Raw genomic sequence first — 19,293 nt, forward strand, 5'->3', positions numbered from 1 at the left:
ATACTGTTGCTGCATGACACAGGATAGAATCCAGCTCACTCTTCTGCAGCTGTGTTGGCTCAGGAGAGTCAATACAAGCCAAAAGTATTACGTGTTTACTTTTTACATTTATGCCAATACACTGGACTCTGAAGGTCAGCTATTGAGAAAGAGGCACCGTTTTTATAGAATTACTTTCCTGATCAAAGCAGTACCTTGAAGGGAAAACTCTTAAAATAGAGCATTTATTTTTTCAAAAACACAACAATCGGAATACCTGGAAATTAAAAGTGAAGACAACATTTGAAAAAACAAACCAAAAATGAAACACACCTACTCAAACACTCAGCTGGAAATACAGGACTAAGTTAACTAAACAACTTGAGTTTGCCCTTGAATCTCCACTCACCCAACAGGAGACAGAAGATGGGTTCAAAGATCATATTGTCAAGATGCCTATTAACAAGAACATGGATCTGCAGCAGTTCTTGCTAGAAAACTGGTTTTCTATAGGTTAAAAGTAGATTGTTTGTAAGCCATCATGTCATCGTATGTCTGGAGGAGCATGTCAGCCCATTTGGCAGTCTAAAAACCTCTATCTGAGCCCATTATGATCTCTTTACCTTTGCAAGGTCTGACTCTATCCATCTGTCCAGGCTCCCATGCTCACAGATGTACAGGTCAACTAACTGACAACTTCACTGAGATACTTTTAAGTCCACAGATATATGGGGCTGCTTTTAAATGCACCAGATAGTATTAAGAAAAGCGATAGATGAGATTCAATAACTAGGGAGCGTGAAGGAAAGGCAGAAAGCTCAGAGTGCAAAAGTGCAGACTGCAAAGCAAAACTGGGAGAGGGGAGAGAGCAGTTTCTCTTCGATGAGCTGAAGGTGAAGGCTACATTCCACAATGAAGGGGTGTTTGAGAATAAAAACATGACTGTCCTGGCTTTGATTGTGGGATGCGGCTATATGGAACAGCTGGCAAATATGCACAAACCGAAATTGCATTAAGATCAGTTTTAGCCACAGATCATATACTATATAGAAGATGAAGAGGAAAGTAACAAGTAACAGATAAGACTGGTCACTTACCTTACAGAAACTGTGATTCTTTTAGATCCGTCTTTTGAGCAGCAGTGTCTATTTGGCTGTGCCTGCATGTTATGTACCAGACTTCTCCCCACTCACCTCCACTTCACCTGAAAGTACAAAGGCTAGAGAGGGCTCAATACTATCTCAATTCCATTGCCAGTCCTGATTTCCCTAGGAGTAGGGCTCTGCAGTGGTGGGGAAGGACAGGACATGAAAATTGTGTGGACAATACATCTTGAAGAACCAGTTAGCTACTGCAGGGTAAATCACCATTCCTCTTTCGAGTGCTTGGCCACAGATTCCTTGGGGACTAACAAGCAATTGTCTAATTCAGCGTTTCCCAAACTATGGGATGCAGCCAGATACCGGGCCGCAGGAAAAAAATACCAGGCCTCAGCGTGGCTGCCAGGAGGAGAGCGGGACAGGCTGGGAGGAGGGGTGTGTGTGGGGGAAACCGGCCGCCGGGAAGCAGGGTTGGGGGCAGTGGGGCTGTCCGGCGGAGATCCCGGGGGCAGAGGGGGGGCAGGCAAGCAGGCGGCAGAAGCACGGCTGGATGGGGGGCAGGAACGGGAGGGAGGAGTTGTTGGCTGAGGGAGATCGGGAGGAGGAGGATGGAAGAACCAGCTGCCGGAAGCAGGGCTCCCCCCATACCCTCCCCAAGGCAGTTCTCAGCTACGGACTGATACACCTTATAATAATAAAACTTACCCAATTAGAAAATACCAGACATTTTATATGTTCGGTATTTTCTCAATTTGTATATTTTTAGAAGTAGCCATGTTAGTCTGCGTCAGCAAAAACAAAACAGAGGCTGGTGGCACTTTAAAGTCTAACAAATGTAGGAGGGTATTTGGGCATAAGCTGTCATGAGCTAGAACCCATTTCCCAAGATGCTGAAGAGAAGAGAGAGACACAAAAAGGGATGCAGAGATGGGAATGACACGTGTGCTAATTAAATCAGAATGGATAGGCTCATCTCCAACAGGGACGAGAAGGTGAGAGTACCTGAATGGGAAACTGCCTATTGTGATGTGAGGACCTGTCCATGTGTTGATTTAAACCTTGTTTCAAGGTGTCCAATTTTCGTATAAATTCCAGGTCAGCAGTTTGTTTATGAAGTTTTTTTGCTTGAAAGTGGCAACATGGAAGTCCAGAAGTGTGTGGTCAGGGAGGTTAAAGTGTTCCCCTGCTAGTTTTTGTATGTATATTTTCAAAGCACATCACATAAAGAGGACACTACAAGTTCTGACCTGGACCATGTGGCAGTGAGAAGGAACTAGAGATGTGGTCCATCTGCCCCACCCTATATCACCTTGGATGAAACCATGAGGCAAGCCAAGGGCGCATGTGTGAACCAATGGACACTATTATTGAAGAATCTCTGGCTCCATGCACAAGATGTACATATATAAACCAGTGTGGAATACAATAGGGACCATTATTCAAAGAAGACCCATCTGGCTCTTCTGAGGTGGCTTGATGTCTCGTTGAGGAGGGCAATCTAGTCTTAAAGAGAATACACAAAGCAGGCTTTCGGGGGTATAGCTGTATGTTCCAGCTGTTCTAGTAAGGCTACAGCTAGTATGGGAAGAAGTGCTATGGTGGAGGGCACAAGGCATACCAAGTAGAAGGATCCTTGAAGCTCAGACTGTTCTCCCTCATGGACTCCTCCCTAGAATTTCTCATGGACTCCCTGGGAGCTCCCCAGGGAGATGTTGGATGCAGGGGACTAACAATTAACATGAAGAGAATTTATGAATCCTGCAGTGGGAGATAATATTTTTCTTCTTAGTAGGGGGATGGCGGCATTTACTCCTAAAGCCCCTTGTAGAAGTAGTTGTTACTCTCAGAAAACCCAAGTGAGGTAAAGGTCATTTTCTGTTCCCCGGTGCACTCTTATGGGTACAATATTCAAACAGCACATGGATGAGAGAAGCAGCTGTTTTTTAAACTCACTAGCACAATTCAGGTCCTTCAGGGCAGGGCCTTGGGGATGTGTATGGGGGAGGCAGAAGGCTGGGGGCCAGGAGCATATGTTCTCACCCTCCCCAGCTCCCCGGAGCCTATTCTCCTCCCCCTAGCCTGCCTTGGGGGCTACCTACTGATACGCTAGCAGGCAAGATGGCAAAGCCCCAGCCCTGCTGGACACTCCCTTGATGGTACGGCTGCCCCCAGCGGCCACTCTGCAAGATAGCGCCTCTGCAGGCTCAGAGTGGCCGCTCTCACCGTGCATCCCTCGGAATAGCAGCCCCTCCCTTTGCATATTATGGAAAGCTGTCCTTTTTCCCAGGGCTTTCGGTTGTCTTGGCGCAACCAAACCCTGAGCCCGATTTACTGCAACAGGCCATCGATTGCCGTGGTGTCCAACCAGTTCTGAAGCAGTAGTCACTGAAGTCACTATAGCAAACTAGCCACACTCAACTGGCCAAATAGTCACATTGAGCGTGGCTAGTGGGCTTGCACAACCAGCCAAATAGCTACATGTGGCTAGTGCAGAGGTGGGCAACTGTTGTTGCAGGGGGGCCACTTAATGAATTTTGGTATGTGGTCATGGGCTGGCTCTACCCCCAGAAGGGGAGGGGCTTGGGGCAGAAGGGGCAGGGCTCGGTACTAGTTTCCCCCAGGGGCTGCCTGGGACCAGAGGTTTTGAAGTAAAAACACAGCAAAGGGCTCACAGCTCCGGCCCCTGCCAGGGGAGTGCTGCAACCGGGGGCCCTTTAAATAGCCACATCAACCCTGGTAGTGGTGTGGTCGGGAGCTGTGAGCCCTTAAATAGCAGCAATTTAAAGGGCTTGCAGCTAGTGGCTCCCGGGCCCACTGTTACCACATTGCCTGGCAGCCCACCTGGGGTTGCTGCGATTATTGTAAAGGTTTGTGGATCCGGCCTCTGTCCAGGTAGCACCACCACTGGGAGCCATTTAAAGAGGATCCTGCTGACTGAGCCACTGCCTGGAAATTTGGTGGCCCTGGCAGCAGGACAGAAATAGAAAATCACCAGATGCAGTCCACGGGCTGCATCCAAGCATTAGATGGGCCGGATCCAGTCCCCGGGCTGCATCTTGTCCAGCCCTGATTTAGAGTTTAGTTCTTTTACAACAGGCTACTGCTAGCTGTGATAACAAGCAGTATGGAAATGCTGCAAGCAACAGCTGGGTCTGAAATGTGTTTTTAAATAACTATACATATACATACCAGTTGAAAAAATAAACTCAACGCCTGTTAAAAGAAGCCATCTACAACTAGTTTTCTGTCATTTTATTACAAATTTTAAAAGGTCTAAAATCAAAATGTACATCTACTGTATGGTAATCCATTTGTACACTCACCGTTAAAGTGCTAAAAATCAAATGTTACAAAACGGACACTGGCCTACTGTAAACAAGCCTACCAAGAACTGAGTAAGTAAAACCAGCGAATGCTCAGTACAGTATCATGCTAATAACAAAGTGCACTCACTACACACCAATCTCACAAACACTAACGCTTTCCCCCTCATTCAGAAACGGATGATGTTACAATACGTACATGCGCATTTCAACAGAAACGGCTGAAGAGATGAGAAGGCTGTTCAATGCACTGGTCTTCAGCAAGAGAATCTACGACTGTTCATTATACTTGACAACTTCTAAGATATCCCATCTCAGAGTCACTGTTCATAAGCAGTCGATGTAACACAGTCATAAGAGAGGTACATCCTGGGCCGCCGATGGGGGGTACGGCAGGGAGACAAAGGAGGCAGCTGCCCTGAGGCCTAGCGATTGAGACTCCTGGCTGCCATCACCATTATCCCAGCAGCAGCAGGGCCCTTTAAATGGCTACTGGGGTTTCCGCTGGCATATGCCCTGTGGGCCTGGTGATACTGAAGGGTTTGCTGGAGCCCCCAGTCCTGCCCCTTCTGTGGGCCTGGAGCCTGCTCCCCTCCAGGGCCCAGCAAAGTCTCTCGTCAGCCCTGGGTACGTCAGCACAAAAGTTTTACCTGAAACCAATTTAAAGATTCCACAGCTCAAGTTGGATCTCTGGTAGCAATGACCCATCTGTGTATGATTTGCCAACCATGTTCTTCCTGTTTTAATGGTGCAGCCTACAAGGCCTTCTTAGATGGCTCTTCCAGTTGAAATAAATAAGAGAGAGTGAGTAACGTGGCTCGGACCTTAAAGAAATTTACTACCAAAACTGATAGTAGTAGAAACTTAAATCTTCTAATCAGTCTCTAGAATAGTACAATGCAGTACAGTACAAGCTTTTCCCATCCTTCATCTTTGTGTAATTCAGTCTCTATACCCATGTTATCTTCAGCCTCTCTGTTAAAAATGGCAGGGTGCCAAATTGCGGCGTAGGGTTAGGACGTGAATGCCTGCCCATTAGCAACTGGACTGAGACCACTAGAGTGATTTCAACAGCAGACCTTACATTACTGCTAACCTGAGATACTTCTAAACCAGTAGCCTATAAGTAACAAACAGTATCCCGTAATCAATCTCTGATCATCCATTTTTCAAATATACACTTTATACAGCTAACAACTAAAGCCTCTGTAGCAAAACTTATATTTAAAAGACCAAAAACTAAGAAAATATCTATTTACAACATTTGAGAGCAGGCAAGTTGCTTTACAACCAATTTGCAACTTTTTTCCTTGACATTTTCCAAAATATTTTCCTAACCTCAAACACTTGAGACATTGCATTCTCAGACAGACTTGAACATGTGACAGCATTACTCCAGCTTCATTACAGCCACAGAAGCTGTGGTGAAGCACGCTAAAGCCATAGTAGCCAAGGCAATAAGAAATGAAGAACACTGCCAGCTCTAGGGATGCTATTAGACCAGTGGTGGGCATCCTGCGGTCCCTCAGCTCCCATTGGCCAGAAATGGTGAACCACGGCCATTGGGAGCTATGAGGGACTGTGCCTGTGGACAGTCAACATCGGCAAAATCTCTCATGGCCTGCCATCAGCTTACCCTGATGGGCTGCATGCGGTCCATGGGCCACAGGTGCCCGTCACTGCCTTAGGCAAACTGGCAAATGCCTGTCTTTGGCAGCCTGGAGTCAGAGATGGAACTCAAGTGATTACTGAACATCTCAATATCAATAGCAATCATCTATTCTGTGAATGCGGGAGAACTGGCCCTGCACAGAACACAGAATTATGCCAGCAGGAGGTTGCCGAAGAAAACATGCTGGGGCAGCATGCAGGAGAAGAATCCTAGATGTTCACTCCTTGAGGACATAATGCTTAGATTCAAGCAATACAAATATAGATAGCCTTGTGACTAAGGCCTAGACCTAGGAATCAGGAGATCTTGATTTTATTTTCAGCAGTGCTACAGCCTTCCTTGTAATCTTAGGTGACAAACCCTCTGAGCCTCACTAATCCCAACTGTAAAATGGGGAGAATTCTAATACTAACTTTACACAATTACTGTGATGCCTACTTCATTGTTTTTTAAAGAATCTGAAATTGTAAGAAGGCAGGTGCTTTAGAAATGTAAGGTATTACATTAGTTCCATTTTTAAGTTAATAAAATATGGGGTTGAGACTACATCAGCGTGGTGGTGGGGAAAATCAGCAATGGGTATGAGCATGTTACATTTGAATCACTACTTAGGCTGTGAGTTCCATGTACAGAATAGGTGAGTGAGAAAGTTTAAACTCTCACTTCTGGAACCACAAAGTGGATTACCTCTACCCCCGCCACCAAATTAACAGAGATTTAAAACAAAAACTAAAAACAAAAACTATGGCTCTAGCCTCAACCATTCCAAACCCCCCTCTTCCAGTTAGTAAAATTACAGCATAACACAAAACGGTTGTCAACATTGGAATACTATTGCAAACATAGCAAAAAGGATCAAACTAAAAAGTTTATCTTCAGTTAAATAGTTGATAACTAACTCCCTTTGTAAATCCAAATTCCTACAAAATAGCATCTCTCTGCAAAAACAAGAAGTTGCTCAGTTTGAGCTAAATTTTAAAACAAGAACATGTTTCACCATTGTTGGCAATACGGAATTGTAAGTCTGTCAACTTAAAAGCCACTCAAATACCTCATATCCATCTGCTTTAAAACAGATATAGAATATTCAGAGACTTAACATTATACATGACTGTGGCAGTTAGATATACATACAGCCAATCCAACAGAAATTATAAGGTCTATTCTGCCCTCAAGGCATGTTTGCACAATAACTTTTATCACTGTTAATGGGATTTACATAGACAAGGGAGTACTGAGTTTTGGTTTATGCCTCTCTTTTGGAGCAAAAGCCTGGTCAGGCTGGGAAAAGCAATTTATAATAAACAGATTTTTAAAGGCATGACTCCCAGAGCAAACTTTGATTTTATAGACTAACATGGCTAAGTGATTTGCTGTCATGTTATTGGGGCACAATTAAAATGAATAATGGTTTCACAGCCTAAGTCTTGTTGCTCCAAAAAGCCTCTGAAGTTTAGGTTTTTGCCCTTATTTTGCCCCTGAGGATGTGCCTCAAACAGGTAAAAAAGGGACTCATTATTAGGTCAACGAAAAAGTATACATTTCCCAGCCGTATTCTACTGTAATGACTGAGGTAGGTTCAAAAGTAACCAGTGCTTCCTCATGGTAAATGATACTTAGCTGCTTCAGATCTACTCTTCCATCTATAACATGACTTAACTTTGCCTGCAAGGTCCACAAAGACATGATGTGCCCTAAAGGTAAAATGGGAGCAAAATTATTCTTGTTTCTACAAATATCTGAGAGTTTTCTGTTCCAGATGACAGTGGTGAGTTGGATAGAAGATATCCATAATATAGGCCAAATACTCTCTCCAGTGCACACCTCACCTAAGTGGGCTGGCAGCCTAATGACAGGGAAAGTAAAAACCTACCTCACCATCAAGACTGCCGCACGGCAGCAAATTCCTGACCATCACTGCCCTTTCACCTCCTTCTCACAGCTACAGTGTGGTCTGGCTCATTGATCTATGTACTTATGGATCCACTGTTCCATTCCTTCCTCAGTATCTTCCAACTACCTCTAAATCTCCCACGCTACAACATATTCGGTATAGAGGGAGCCCTCACAAAGCAAAGTTTGGTGGTCTCCTGATGGGTCCCCACATAACTCCCTGAATCCATTTCATCCACCCTGTAGGGGTTGGGGTCAGAATTTGTTCCTATAGGTCCATAAGGAGAAAGGCCGAACATTCTAGTTTAAATGGAAAATCCAGGTTTCCCAGAAGAACAGCCAGACTGGATCAGACCAAAGGTCCATCTAGACCAGTATCCTGTCTGCTGACAGTGACCAATGTCAGGTGCTCCCCAGAGGGAATAAACAGAACAGGTAATCATCAGGTGATCCGTCCCTTCACTCATTCCCATTGTGTTCCCCAGTGTATGTTTGAGAGGTCACGAACAGGGAATCTCACAGTTTTTCTGTTAATTTAAAAATGGGTAACTGAATATTATCTAGGTAACTGACTACAAACTGAATTTTCTACATCTCCCACAGAAAAAAATTGTGAACAAGTAGAAAATGTAAATAGTACTTTGTAGAAAAGCAAGGATAATACCAATTTTGTTAAAAAAAATCATGCCTTCCTTGTCTCCACACCCCCACTATTGAGCCCGAATAAATCTGTAAGAACTGACAATCTTCAGTGGAGTTTCCATTCTTCCTACAGAATGCTCCTTCTTTTGTTGTATTTTCAGCATAATTGTTTAAAAATGCCTGCTGATTTTTCACAGATGTCCTTTGTGCAGTATTTAATATGCAGCCCTCCCTCTGTGCTTGATGACAAGTACCACTTTATTATCTAATCAGAGACAAAAGGGTTTTGTGGAAGAACTCCTTCAAGTATTCAAGAGTTTCCTTCTACCTATTGGAACTCTTAACATGACCTCACCAATGACTCTTCAAAGATAAGAATTACTGAAATGCTAAGCATTTGGGAATCTTCTAATAAGAAATCCAGCAGTATGATGGGGAACAATCCAGCAGTACGATGGGGAATAAATTATTAATAACTACCAACTGATAGGTTCAAAATGAAAAGCTACCACCAGATTTTACTTTTGTTGATTTCCAGACTGCTGATCACTGAGCATTCTGGCTCTGATGTAAGCCCAAGAAAGCTGGCTTTAAAACGGTAAAGCCAAACTTCAGCTTCCTGATACAAAAAAATCAGCACCAATGGGAAGCATGATAACACTGAGTATTATCACATCATTGAGAAATGACTGTCGCAGGAGCTGCTTCTTTGTGTTGAAAGCAAGTCAAGCACTGGTTCCATCCTCTTCAATAACCCGATTCATGCTGGTACCATGGGTGATGTGGGTCATTGGATTGTTGCTAAGATCCCTGACGCTGCTGTGACGTGACTGTTCATTGAGCCGATGTGAGCTACTATGCCTGGAGTGATCAGTCAGTCGTGACATGCTGCCATGAGGTAGTCTGTCTTCTATGCCTCTGTAGCTGCCGGGGGTGTACCTAATTTACAAAAACAAAGCCAAGTTCATTATTACCTCAGGCAAAAGAAAGAGAGGGAGAATATGTCTAAGTATATTGGTAAATAAATAGCTCTTGATTATATATAGTACTATGTTTTTATGAAATAAGTAGGACGCATTCTATTTTGCTCTGTCACTGAACTTGTGTGTGACCTCTGGCAAGTTGCTTTACCTTACTATGGTTTCCCATCTATAAAATGAGGAAACAGATATTAAGTATAGCATCATACAAACACTGTAAATAATAACATGGTGAGTAAATATAGGCTACCCAATGGTCCCTTCAGCTAAGCTACAATTTTTAAAAAAATTTCAGCAGAGCTGCAGGAATTTAGCTGAAAATCTGATACTTTCTTCAGATAGCCAAACTCACATAAGTTTACAGAGCAGCCATACTCTAACAGTACTCTGAATTTGGAACAGATTTCATTTCCCATGCAATAGATACTTTACATACACACAAGGCACGTTCGGTCTCACAGAGAAAGAGAGCTATTGGCCTGCATTCATACTCTGGCTAATTGATACACTCATAACTACTGAAAGAAATCATGGCACAGTTCCTCTTTTCAACTGTGATGGGGTGTGCATACCCAGTGCTGCATCAGGAGGGGTTAAAGCCCTGTAGGCAAAGGAAGTACCGCCCCTCCACATGGACTGGGAATGCTCCAAATGCTGGAGGGGTATAAAAAGGAAGTAGCTCAGCTCATTCTGGGCTGGCCACCAGAGGAGAAGGACCTCCAACAGGAGCTCCAGAGATGCTCCAGCCAGAGACCTAGATGACAGGAGCCAGAGACCTGGGAGACCGCCTTGAGCTACCAGCGCTGGAGAAGCCCAAGAGAGGTGGCTGCAGGGGACCTGGAGGACCCAGAGACCACATGGAACATCCTGACACCAACTCTGGTAGGAAGTGACCTAGGGAGGATGGTATCTCCCACCCGAGTGAACTTGGTGTGTTGCAGTTGGATTCCCTGCTGAGTGAGTGGTGGAGCACTCTGCCAATCACCAGGCCCTAGGACAGGGCCTGGTGGAGTAGGGTGGGCCCGAGTCCCCCTCCTGGGGTAGCTACTTCATATTGACTCTGGTTGTTGGGCTGTGCTGCCCTGAACTGAGGGCCACCCCTTACTGACTCTGGCCATTAGGCTGTGTTGCCCTGAACCAAGAGCTACCCCTTATTGACTCTAGCCATTGGACTGTACTGCCCTAGCCGGAGGGCTGTTGGTACAGACAGCTAGAGATTGTTGACAACCCGGCAGCTGACCAGGTAGCGTCCACACCCCTGGATACCTGCACCTCAAAGGATGGGACGTGCACATGCTGCAACACAAACCTAGATGTTAAGTTCTTTTAGGACCAAATCACTAATTTGGGAAGGTGAATATTAGCAGAGGTTCAGAATATAACTATATGGTGGCCAAAACGCAGTCAAGTGAAAAAGTGCTGATTGTGACCAAGATTCCCCCAATACCATTTACATTCGAATTTTAAATTATGCATGGAACTCACCTGCCATCACGGGATCTATGCAGGCTGCCATGGTAGCTGCTTACTTTGCTGTGGACACTGCCTGCTTTGCTCCTCTGGTCATCCATCATAGCCAGATGAGTAGATGAAGCATGAGTGGAAGTCCCCTGGGTGGAGGTTCCCCTTGACTTTCGGATAATAGGGGTATTAGGATCTCTCAGAAGTGACTGAGCAAAATCGGGCTCCTGCAGCACCTGGCGACTCTCATTGACAGCTCTGGCCAAAACACAGGATTGGAGTAATTAATACAGCAAAGTGATCATGACAGCTCTTCCAAACTGGCCTGTGCTATTAGGAAACATACAGATTTAATACAAATACAAACACTGGTCCAAAAGTTACCTGAAGAGCAGCGAGGCAGAACAACCAGGCCACTTATTTAGATGGCTACATATGGATTGAGTTGTCTAATTTTAAGCACCCCAATTTGAATACCTTGGCCAATGTTTATAGAATCACCCTGTAATTGTAACTGCTTTTCTAGCCTAAGCATGTAGGGCATATGGCAGCATAATTGCAATGTAAATAAAAGACTTGCCATTACCTCACATGACACCAGCAGCTTCATTAATCCTATGGATCATGCAAGACCTAGAAGCAATTGTAGTTTTATTTTATAACAGGAATTCTCTTATGGCCTTACCTCTTCAGAGATATTGCCATAAGGACATCCTTGAGATAGTGCAGGGGATCAACACACTCAGATGCCTGCAGAATAAATCATCTATGTAAATAGGAAAGGTCTCTCCCCTTCCCAGATGTGGTTGCCCCATCTCAAAAAAGATACACTGGAATTAGAAAAGTTTCAGAAAAGGGCAACAAAAATCATTAGGGGTATGGAACAGCTGCCATATGAGGAGATACAAATAAAATTAGGGCTTTCAGCATGGACAAGAGATGACTAGAGGGGGATATGATAGAGGTCCGGTTGGAGAAAGTAAATAAGGAAGTGTTATTTGCTCCCTCTCATATCACAAGAATTAGGAGTCACAAAATGAAATGAACAGACAACAGGTTTAAAACAAACAAAAGGAAGTATTTTTTCATACAACACACAGTCAACCTGTGGGACTCCATGACCAAGGATGTTGTGAAGGCCAAGACCATAATGTGATTCAAAACAAGAAATAAGTTCATGGAAGATAGTTCCATCAATGGCTGTTAGCCACGATGGTGTCCTAGCTTCTATTTGCCAGATGTTGTGAATGGGCAACAGGGGATGGATCACACAATGATGTCCTGTTCTGTTCATTCCCTCTGGGGCATCTAGGATTGGCCACTGCTAGAAGACAGGATACTGGGCTAAATGGACCTTTGGTCTGACCCAGCAAAGCCATTCTTATATGCTAAAATGATACTTAAAAAATTGAATTATAAATGTATGTAAGAGCAGCACATTTTGATCAAGTACAAAATATACAGTCTTGCACATGAATCTGTCTTTGCTTTTAGCCCTGAGCTCAATGAGTGTGGTCTCAGTCTTGTTTTTTGGAACCCCCCCATGTTGGATTGGTGAACGCTGTGAACTGGTACACTTTTATAGTGTTCTCTTTTGCAATGCTCTGGCAGAGTTGCCAGTGATTTTTCTATCCATTTGATTGCTTTTTAGTCATTTTGTACAATGAAAAAAAAACTTTGCTTAAACTCTTGTTTTTGTTGCTCTTCCCCTAGGGTCTCTCCTGTCACCCGATGGTCCCCTCTTTCTTATTCTCCCACTCGTCAAAATGCTGCAGTCTACTTGATGTGGGGCTGTCCATTGACAGTGTTGTCTCTCATTGTTGATCTAACAGAAGAGAGCAGCTTGAGCCAGGAGTCTGGTGTGTACTGCCCTGCAGCAGTTAGGGCTACCACAGGAACATGGCAACAAGCCCAGAAGCTCTAAGGAACCACCCACTACTTTAACTGAAGGAAAATGTTTACGATAGAGCAAGTGAGCTCTCTCCTGCAGCTCTCTTAGCTCCAATGCATGGATCATCTGCACTACTTCTTACTCAACCCAGACTAGTCTGTCTCCTCCAGCAATGTCTAACTTAGGAAATGTTGCCTCAGTTCAATGGATGTATACGTGGGTAGATAAAAGATATATTATTTATAATAAGTTGCTGTGAATCTTATACATGTGACCACCTTTATTAAGTTACTTTTTGCCTTAATCTGCCCCAACTATATTGAGTGCAATTTTCCTCCATTTTAAGTAGAAGACTACTATTGCGTTAAGCAGTGGCTTTGTCAGTCCAAACAGAAGTCACTTAAAAATTTCACTATAATTAATTTTATTAAACTGCAGTTTCATAGGGGCTTCAATGTACAACAGAAGGATTAAGAAGTGCACACAGATGCTGACCAATCAGGATCAGCTGTCTAACTGAGGAGATGGTACTTAGAGAAGGAAGCTATACTACTCCACACCTCAGAAAGTGTCAAAAGTGTGTGGTATCATGGTATATCCCATTTCCTTTTAAGAACAATGAAGCAGAATAGCTTGATAACAGATGAAGCATGTTCATTTGGTTCTATTACCAAGAAAACAATCTGGAAAAATATGTGACAGGGATTTTTTTGTTTGCTTTTAAGGTACACTGCACAATGCAGCATTTCTAGGCAAGCTACCTCTGCTCCCAACCCCCTTTCCGAGAAGGAACTGTTTGGACTGGATTAGCTCAAAGCGCTCTCTCAGGATTACAGGAGAGAAAGGGTTTATTTGCCAGTATTACACCAATAAATCTTTCACACAACAGCACTCACTCTTTTTTCCTGCGTCCATGAAAAAAGCTGGCCCATTCAAAGCAGGTTTTTTTACTTCCAACCCAAAAGACAGAAGGGATCCCAACTACTAGAGCCATAAGATACTTCATCAGAAAGAGAATCAGATCTGGACGACTCATCTGAGGGATCTAGAAAGAAGAAAACAGAAAAGAACATGTTGCAAACCATCATAGTTCGCTTCTCCAGCTATTAACTAATTTAAAATAACTGTCTCAATCTTGAGCCACAGTAAACATCAGAGTTCCTTTGTTTCATAGTTCTATAGAACCTGACAATAATACGCAGGCTGGTACAGTGCAAAACAAAAGATTGAACAGCTGGGAGGTCTTGAATTTCTGTTCTTGTGTGGTACAGGCCGAACAAGTCTGAAATAGAGTATTGGAAGGTCAAAAATGAAACTTTAGTATCTGTGGATAGAGATAAACCATAAAAACGTCTGTTGGGAAGTCCATAAACTCAGACACCTCCACATCATGGAACATATTCAACATGTATATGATGTGCCATTAAATAATATGGGAAATAAGCTGAGGAGCAGAACACTACTACCAGAGTTGTGCATCACCCAATAGGGTTTTACACAGGAAACACATACTTCCTGTTTACTAGTAGGGATGTTAGACAGCGATTAATTGAATAGTCATATAACCAAACAAAATATTATCAGTTACATGATTATTCAGTAGTCCCCAGGGGTAAGGCCAGTAGCCAGTGTGCCCCTGACCGCACTCCTGGGAGCCCCCGGCCACCCAATGCTGCTGCCTCTGTATCAGAGGGCAGCAGCATGGGGTAGCACCAGCCCCTGTCCATGGGGGCTGAGTTCCCTGTGGGCAGGATCTGTGCTGGGATCCCACGGAGCAGCCTCTGTCCACAGTGAGCTTGGGTCCACTGTAGACAGATGCTGCGCTGCAGCAGCCTCCCTTGCCCTGCCCCCTACTGCTGCCTCTGATAGAGACAGCAGCGGAGGGGCGGGGGAAGGGGAAGGGCCAGGAGGCACTACTGAGCCAGTGTGCAAGGAGAGCCTGCTTAAAAGCCGGTTCTCAATGCATACTGGCTCCCGCCTGTCAGCCCCCAGTGCTGCTGCCTCTGATAGAGAGGCAGCAGCATGGGGTGTGAGTGCAAGTGGCTTGCCAAGGGAACTGGCTTGAAAGCTGGCTTCCCACGTGTGCTGGCCCCTGCCTGCCCTGCCCACCCTCCACACTGCTACCTCTCTAACAGAGGCAGCAGCACTGGGGTGGGTTGGGGGCAGGTGACTCTGTGGATCTGGTGCTTGTGGGGAGCCAGCCTAAAAACTGGCTGTGCACTGCACTGGCTCCTGCTCCCCACCCTTGCTGCCTCTGATACATAAGCAGCAAGGGAGGGGTGGGAGAAGAGTGTGTATAGTCAATACAATTAACTGATAAGCTTATTGGTTAATATAGTCAGCTGCACGGTCACATCCCTATTTATTAGCAATGTAAAATATTTATCTAAGAGTAAAATCAGAAAGCAGTGTGATGATATGAATGTATTAACATGCATACAATACCCCAAATTAACATTGGGAAGCAAACATTGATAAAGCTATCGTTTCATAGGATGAAAATTCAATTCAATTCAAGTGTCATCAAGCACGGTTCAGTAGCGATTATATCAAGATAACTTTATACAAGCAACAGAATGGATGATCAGCCTCTATCTACAGAACTGCATCTCATTTACTAATGTGTATGTCAGTAGATATATATTACTGGAGAAGATACAACAATTATTATAATACTTTAAGCCTCTATAGTAACTTCCCTTCCAAGGATCTGAAAGCCCTTTACATACAGTAGCATTTATTTGTGACATTGGCAAGTATAATTATCCCCATTTTACAGATGAGGAAAATGGTGGCACATAAGAGGTTTTTTTTCCCAAAGTCGCATCACATCTGTGGCAAAGAAGAATAAGAACCAGAATTCATGACCGTCAGTCTTGTTCTTTAACTACTACACAGCATTCCTTCACTAGGGACACAGATCTTTTTAGTGATTAAACTAGATATACTATGAGCATTATCATAAGACTATTCTTCTTTAGTTCCTGTTTGAATTAAGTGAGCTCAACTTGCCTATTGTCATTTGTTTCTTCAGCATCTCTTAATCTAGTTTTTACCACTTTCTGTCACAGAGCAACTACTGATGTTGATGGCTTTTGACAACACTATACATGTCTCCATATTTTCGTCCACTTAACCATGCAAAACTTGTCTGAAAGCTTCCTATATGGTTTAGTATGTAACCCTATAAAGTTGGTGGGTTGTGAGTTGTTTTGTTTTTGAGTGGACCATTCTGTTTACATCAAGCAAGCTTTCAAACAATATCCTCATTACTACAAAAGAACTATATTTCATACCATTTGAATAGCTTTGGAATGTGTAAATGGAGCACTAACTTGGCGGAAAGCATCATCTCCTAATATAGATAAAAGATTTGTATATACAAGTCTATCCATGAGAATTGGGTCCAATATGCCAGGAACAGACTGAACTGGCATAACTCAGCAGATTTACACCATCACAGAATTTAGTCCATTGTATTAATAATATGAAATTCTCTGCTATCAAAGCCTCCAGTGACCTACTGATTATACTGCCTGCTTCACAGGACATGGTCTGTAAAGTATCATGCTTAATTCAGTACTTGAATTGTAGCACACCATAATTTTAACTTAAACCATGACTTTTTAGGTTGGCCCTAGCGTTATCTACTAAACCTCTCTGTTGAAAAAGCATAATCCATTTCCCCCAAAATATCCCTATCTGAAAATTTTATGATAAAAATGGTCAACAAAAGAGTAAAACTTAAAAAGCACATCAATTATTAAAAATGCACCCCAACAACAATCTTATTTACGAGTCTACATCTCCTAGTTCTACAGAAATGGGGCATTGCTGTTTATTAGTGCAAATAAAGTGAATCTTCGCTGCACAGATTCAGAGCAAAAAGTATTGTAATATAATCCTGATGAATACAATGTTTGCATCAGAACTTTTGGGTACAGTACATCTATGTGCTGAAAATAAATCTTTTTTTAAAAGACAGACACACACACACACACACGCGCTAAAACCCTCAAGTGAAAAAAATCTCAAATTTTATTAAAATACTTTCCTTTTTTCCGAAAAATTATTGAAACACTATTAAAAACAAAGTACATTAATATCTGGAAAATACATTTCCTTGGATAAGGCAAATCTCAAATTTAATATACAGACTTCTATTTTAACCCATTAAAACTACGAGCATTTATCTGCCTTAAGCTGAGTCGGTTACATCCATATATTGTCACAGTTACAACTAATGTAAAAAATCTGAAACCTGACCAAACACAAGACTGAGAAAACAAGGTATTTAAAACCCAAAATCTCAAAGCACATTTCCCAAAAGTTTGGCATGTACATAATTTCCGGTCTCCTACAATCATATGCTTTCATAGGAATGCAAATCAGGTTGCACAGTTAAAAAAAAAAGTGTAAGAACACAAAGCCCAATCAGAATTTACTCAAAATTCCATTAATTTTTCAGTTCTGCTATGCTGCCCATATGCAGACAGCGGAAAAATAACATCTTACATTAGTGACGCATCATAGGATTTTAGACATTAAGAATAGTAAATCATATGACATTACATATTTGATTTGAACTATCCATACTCCTGCCACCATTTACTTCAAGCACAAAATATTTTCCAAAAATCAGCAAAGTGTCTTAACGGAATGGAAATGACTACTACTTTAATCTGATTAAGTCACATATCAGCAATAATGTTTCTGGAAGTAAAAGTTTTCTGTTTGCAGTAGTGACTAAAATATCTTAACTATAGTAGATGCCTCATCGGTAATTCTGCTATTTTGCTAAAACAAAAGGAAAAACTGTAGCACTTTAAAGACTAACAAGATGGTTTAATAGGTGATGAGCTTTTGTGGGCCAGACCCAGACCCACTCTATTACTATTCTGCTATTTTGAACACTGTTCTTATGGCACCTTATAGACTAACAGATTTATTGGAGCATAAGCTTTCGTGGGCTAAGATCCATTTCGTCAGATGCATCTGATGAAGTGGGTCTTTGCCCATGAAAGCTTATGCTCCAATAAATCTGTTAGTCTATAAGGTGCCACAGGACTTCTCATTGTTCTTGCAGATTCAGACTAACACAACTACCCCTCTGACACTGTTCTTATGGTCCTCTGGTTTTCTCAACTTCCAAATAGGCTTGAGACCTAGCGCCACCCCTTCCACAGAGGCCCCATCCCCCACAAGAGCCAAACTGCCTCCCTGACCCCACCACCACCACCACAGGGAGCCCCAGAACTCCAAGGAGGGTGCCCAGCTCCTGCCTCCTCCGCCCCAGAGTGGGCACACAGCTCCAGCCTCCCCAGTGAGGAGCACCAGGAAGGGTGGAGATTCTGGGGGCAGGCATTTTGGGGGTGGAGTGTGGGCAGGGCCAAGCTGGAAGTTTGGGAAGGCAGTGCCTTCTCCTGCCTAGAACACTGGCCACTCATTGAAGGACTTCAATTCTACCCTCTCTCCTGAGGAATCTAAGTTATCCGACTGCTAAAGCAGCAGTTCCCAACCGCTGGTCAGACACCTGCTGCTGGGCCACGGACCTCAGGCTCCCGCCGCAGCTGTTGGGAGAGGCATGTTCTGCCCCACCTGTCAGCCAACCAGCGCCGGGCAGAGACAGGGTCTCCTCCCAGACGTGGAAGAGCGCTTTTTGCTGCCCAACAGGAGGGCTGCGCAGAGTCTGGCATGGCAGCTTTAGAGTAGCGTTTACCCCAGCAGTAGTGCTTAGCTGGTGGCTGGGAGGCAGTGCAGGGCAGGTACTGGGGGCAGGACTAGTTGTGCCATCTGGGTATGGGGGGGGGCTCTCCAAGGCAGGGGGCTGGCACTAAGGCATTTGGGAAGGGAAGCTGACACTGAAGGGGTTGGGTGCAGGGGACTCTGGGGTCAGTGGCTGGTGCTGGGGTTAGGGCTGACATTAGCAGGCGCTGGGGAATAGAGCTTTTGGCAGACCAGCATTAACGTTTTATCTGCATATTCGCATACCCATTATGTGCATAATGAATATGCAAATACATTGTTACCAGTGTGCCAAAAAAGTTTGTGAATAGGTTTGCTGATCCCCGGTATAAAAAAGGTTGGGAACCACTGTGCTAGCGTGACTATGGATCTCCAGAAGCAATAACTTCTTAGAATTCCAGTCACATGTCGGAAGATTCCCTTTATCCTCCAAGTATTGTATCCAGTTCTTCAGAGAATGTCAACAAGAGTGATTTCCTGGAGAAGTGCTCTGGCAAAGAAGTGAAACACGATTTATAGACCAGAAATAAGAATTTCCTTACGTTTTGTAACTTGTGTTAATCAGATATGAACAGAATGTACACTACTGCGACTGCACTTATAGGAC

General features: G+C 43.6%; 1 protein-coding gene across 9 annotated transcripts in view; it reads right to left on the reverse strand.

Moving 5' to 3' along the window:
- Window positions 1-4,316: 4,316 nt before the first annotated feature.
- FZD3 (frizzled class receptor 3) overlaps window positions 4,317-19,293 on the reverse strand; it is an 85,429-nt gene continuing 70,452 nt past the window's right edge. For all 9 annotated transcript variants that reach the window (XM_075923277.1, XM_075923276.1, XM_075923271.1 and 6 more), the window contains 3 exons: window positions 13,838-13,986; window positions 11,075-11,308; window positions 4,317-9,548 (listed from right to left, as the gene is read on the reverse strand). In XM_075923277.1, coding sequence (XP_075779392.1) covers window positions 9,335-9,548; window positions 11,075-11,308; window positions 13,838-13,986 — 597 coding nt within the window. In that variant the 3' untranslated portion in view covers window positions 4,317-9,334. The remainder of the gene's footprint in view (window positions 9,549-11,074; window positions 11,309-13,837; window positions 13,987-19,293) is intronic.

The sequence above is a fragment of the Pelodiscus sinensis genome, chromosome 3, assembly GCF_049634645.1.
Source record: "Pelodiscus sinensis isolate JC-2024 chromosome 3, ASM4963464v1, whole genome shotgun sequence".
Taxonomy (NCBI): domain Eukaryota; kingdom Metazoa; phylum Chordata; order Testudines; family Trionychidae; genus Pelodiscus; species Pelodiscus sinensis.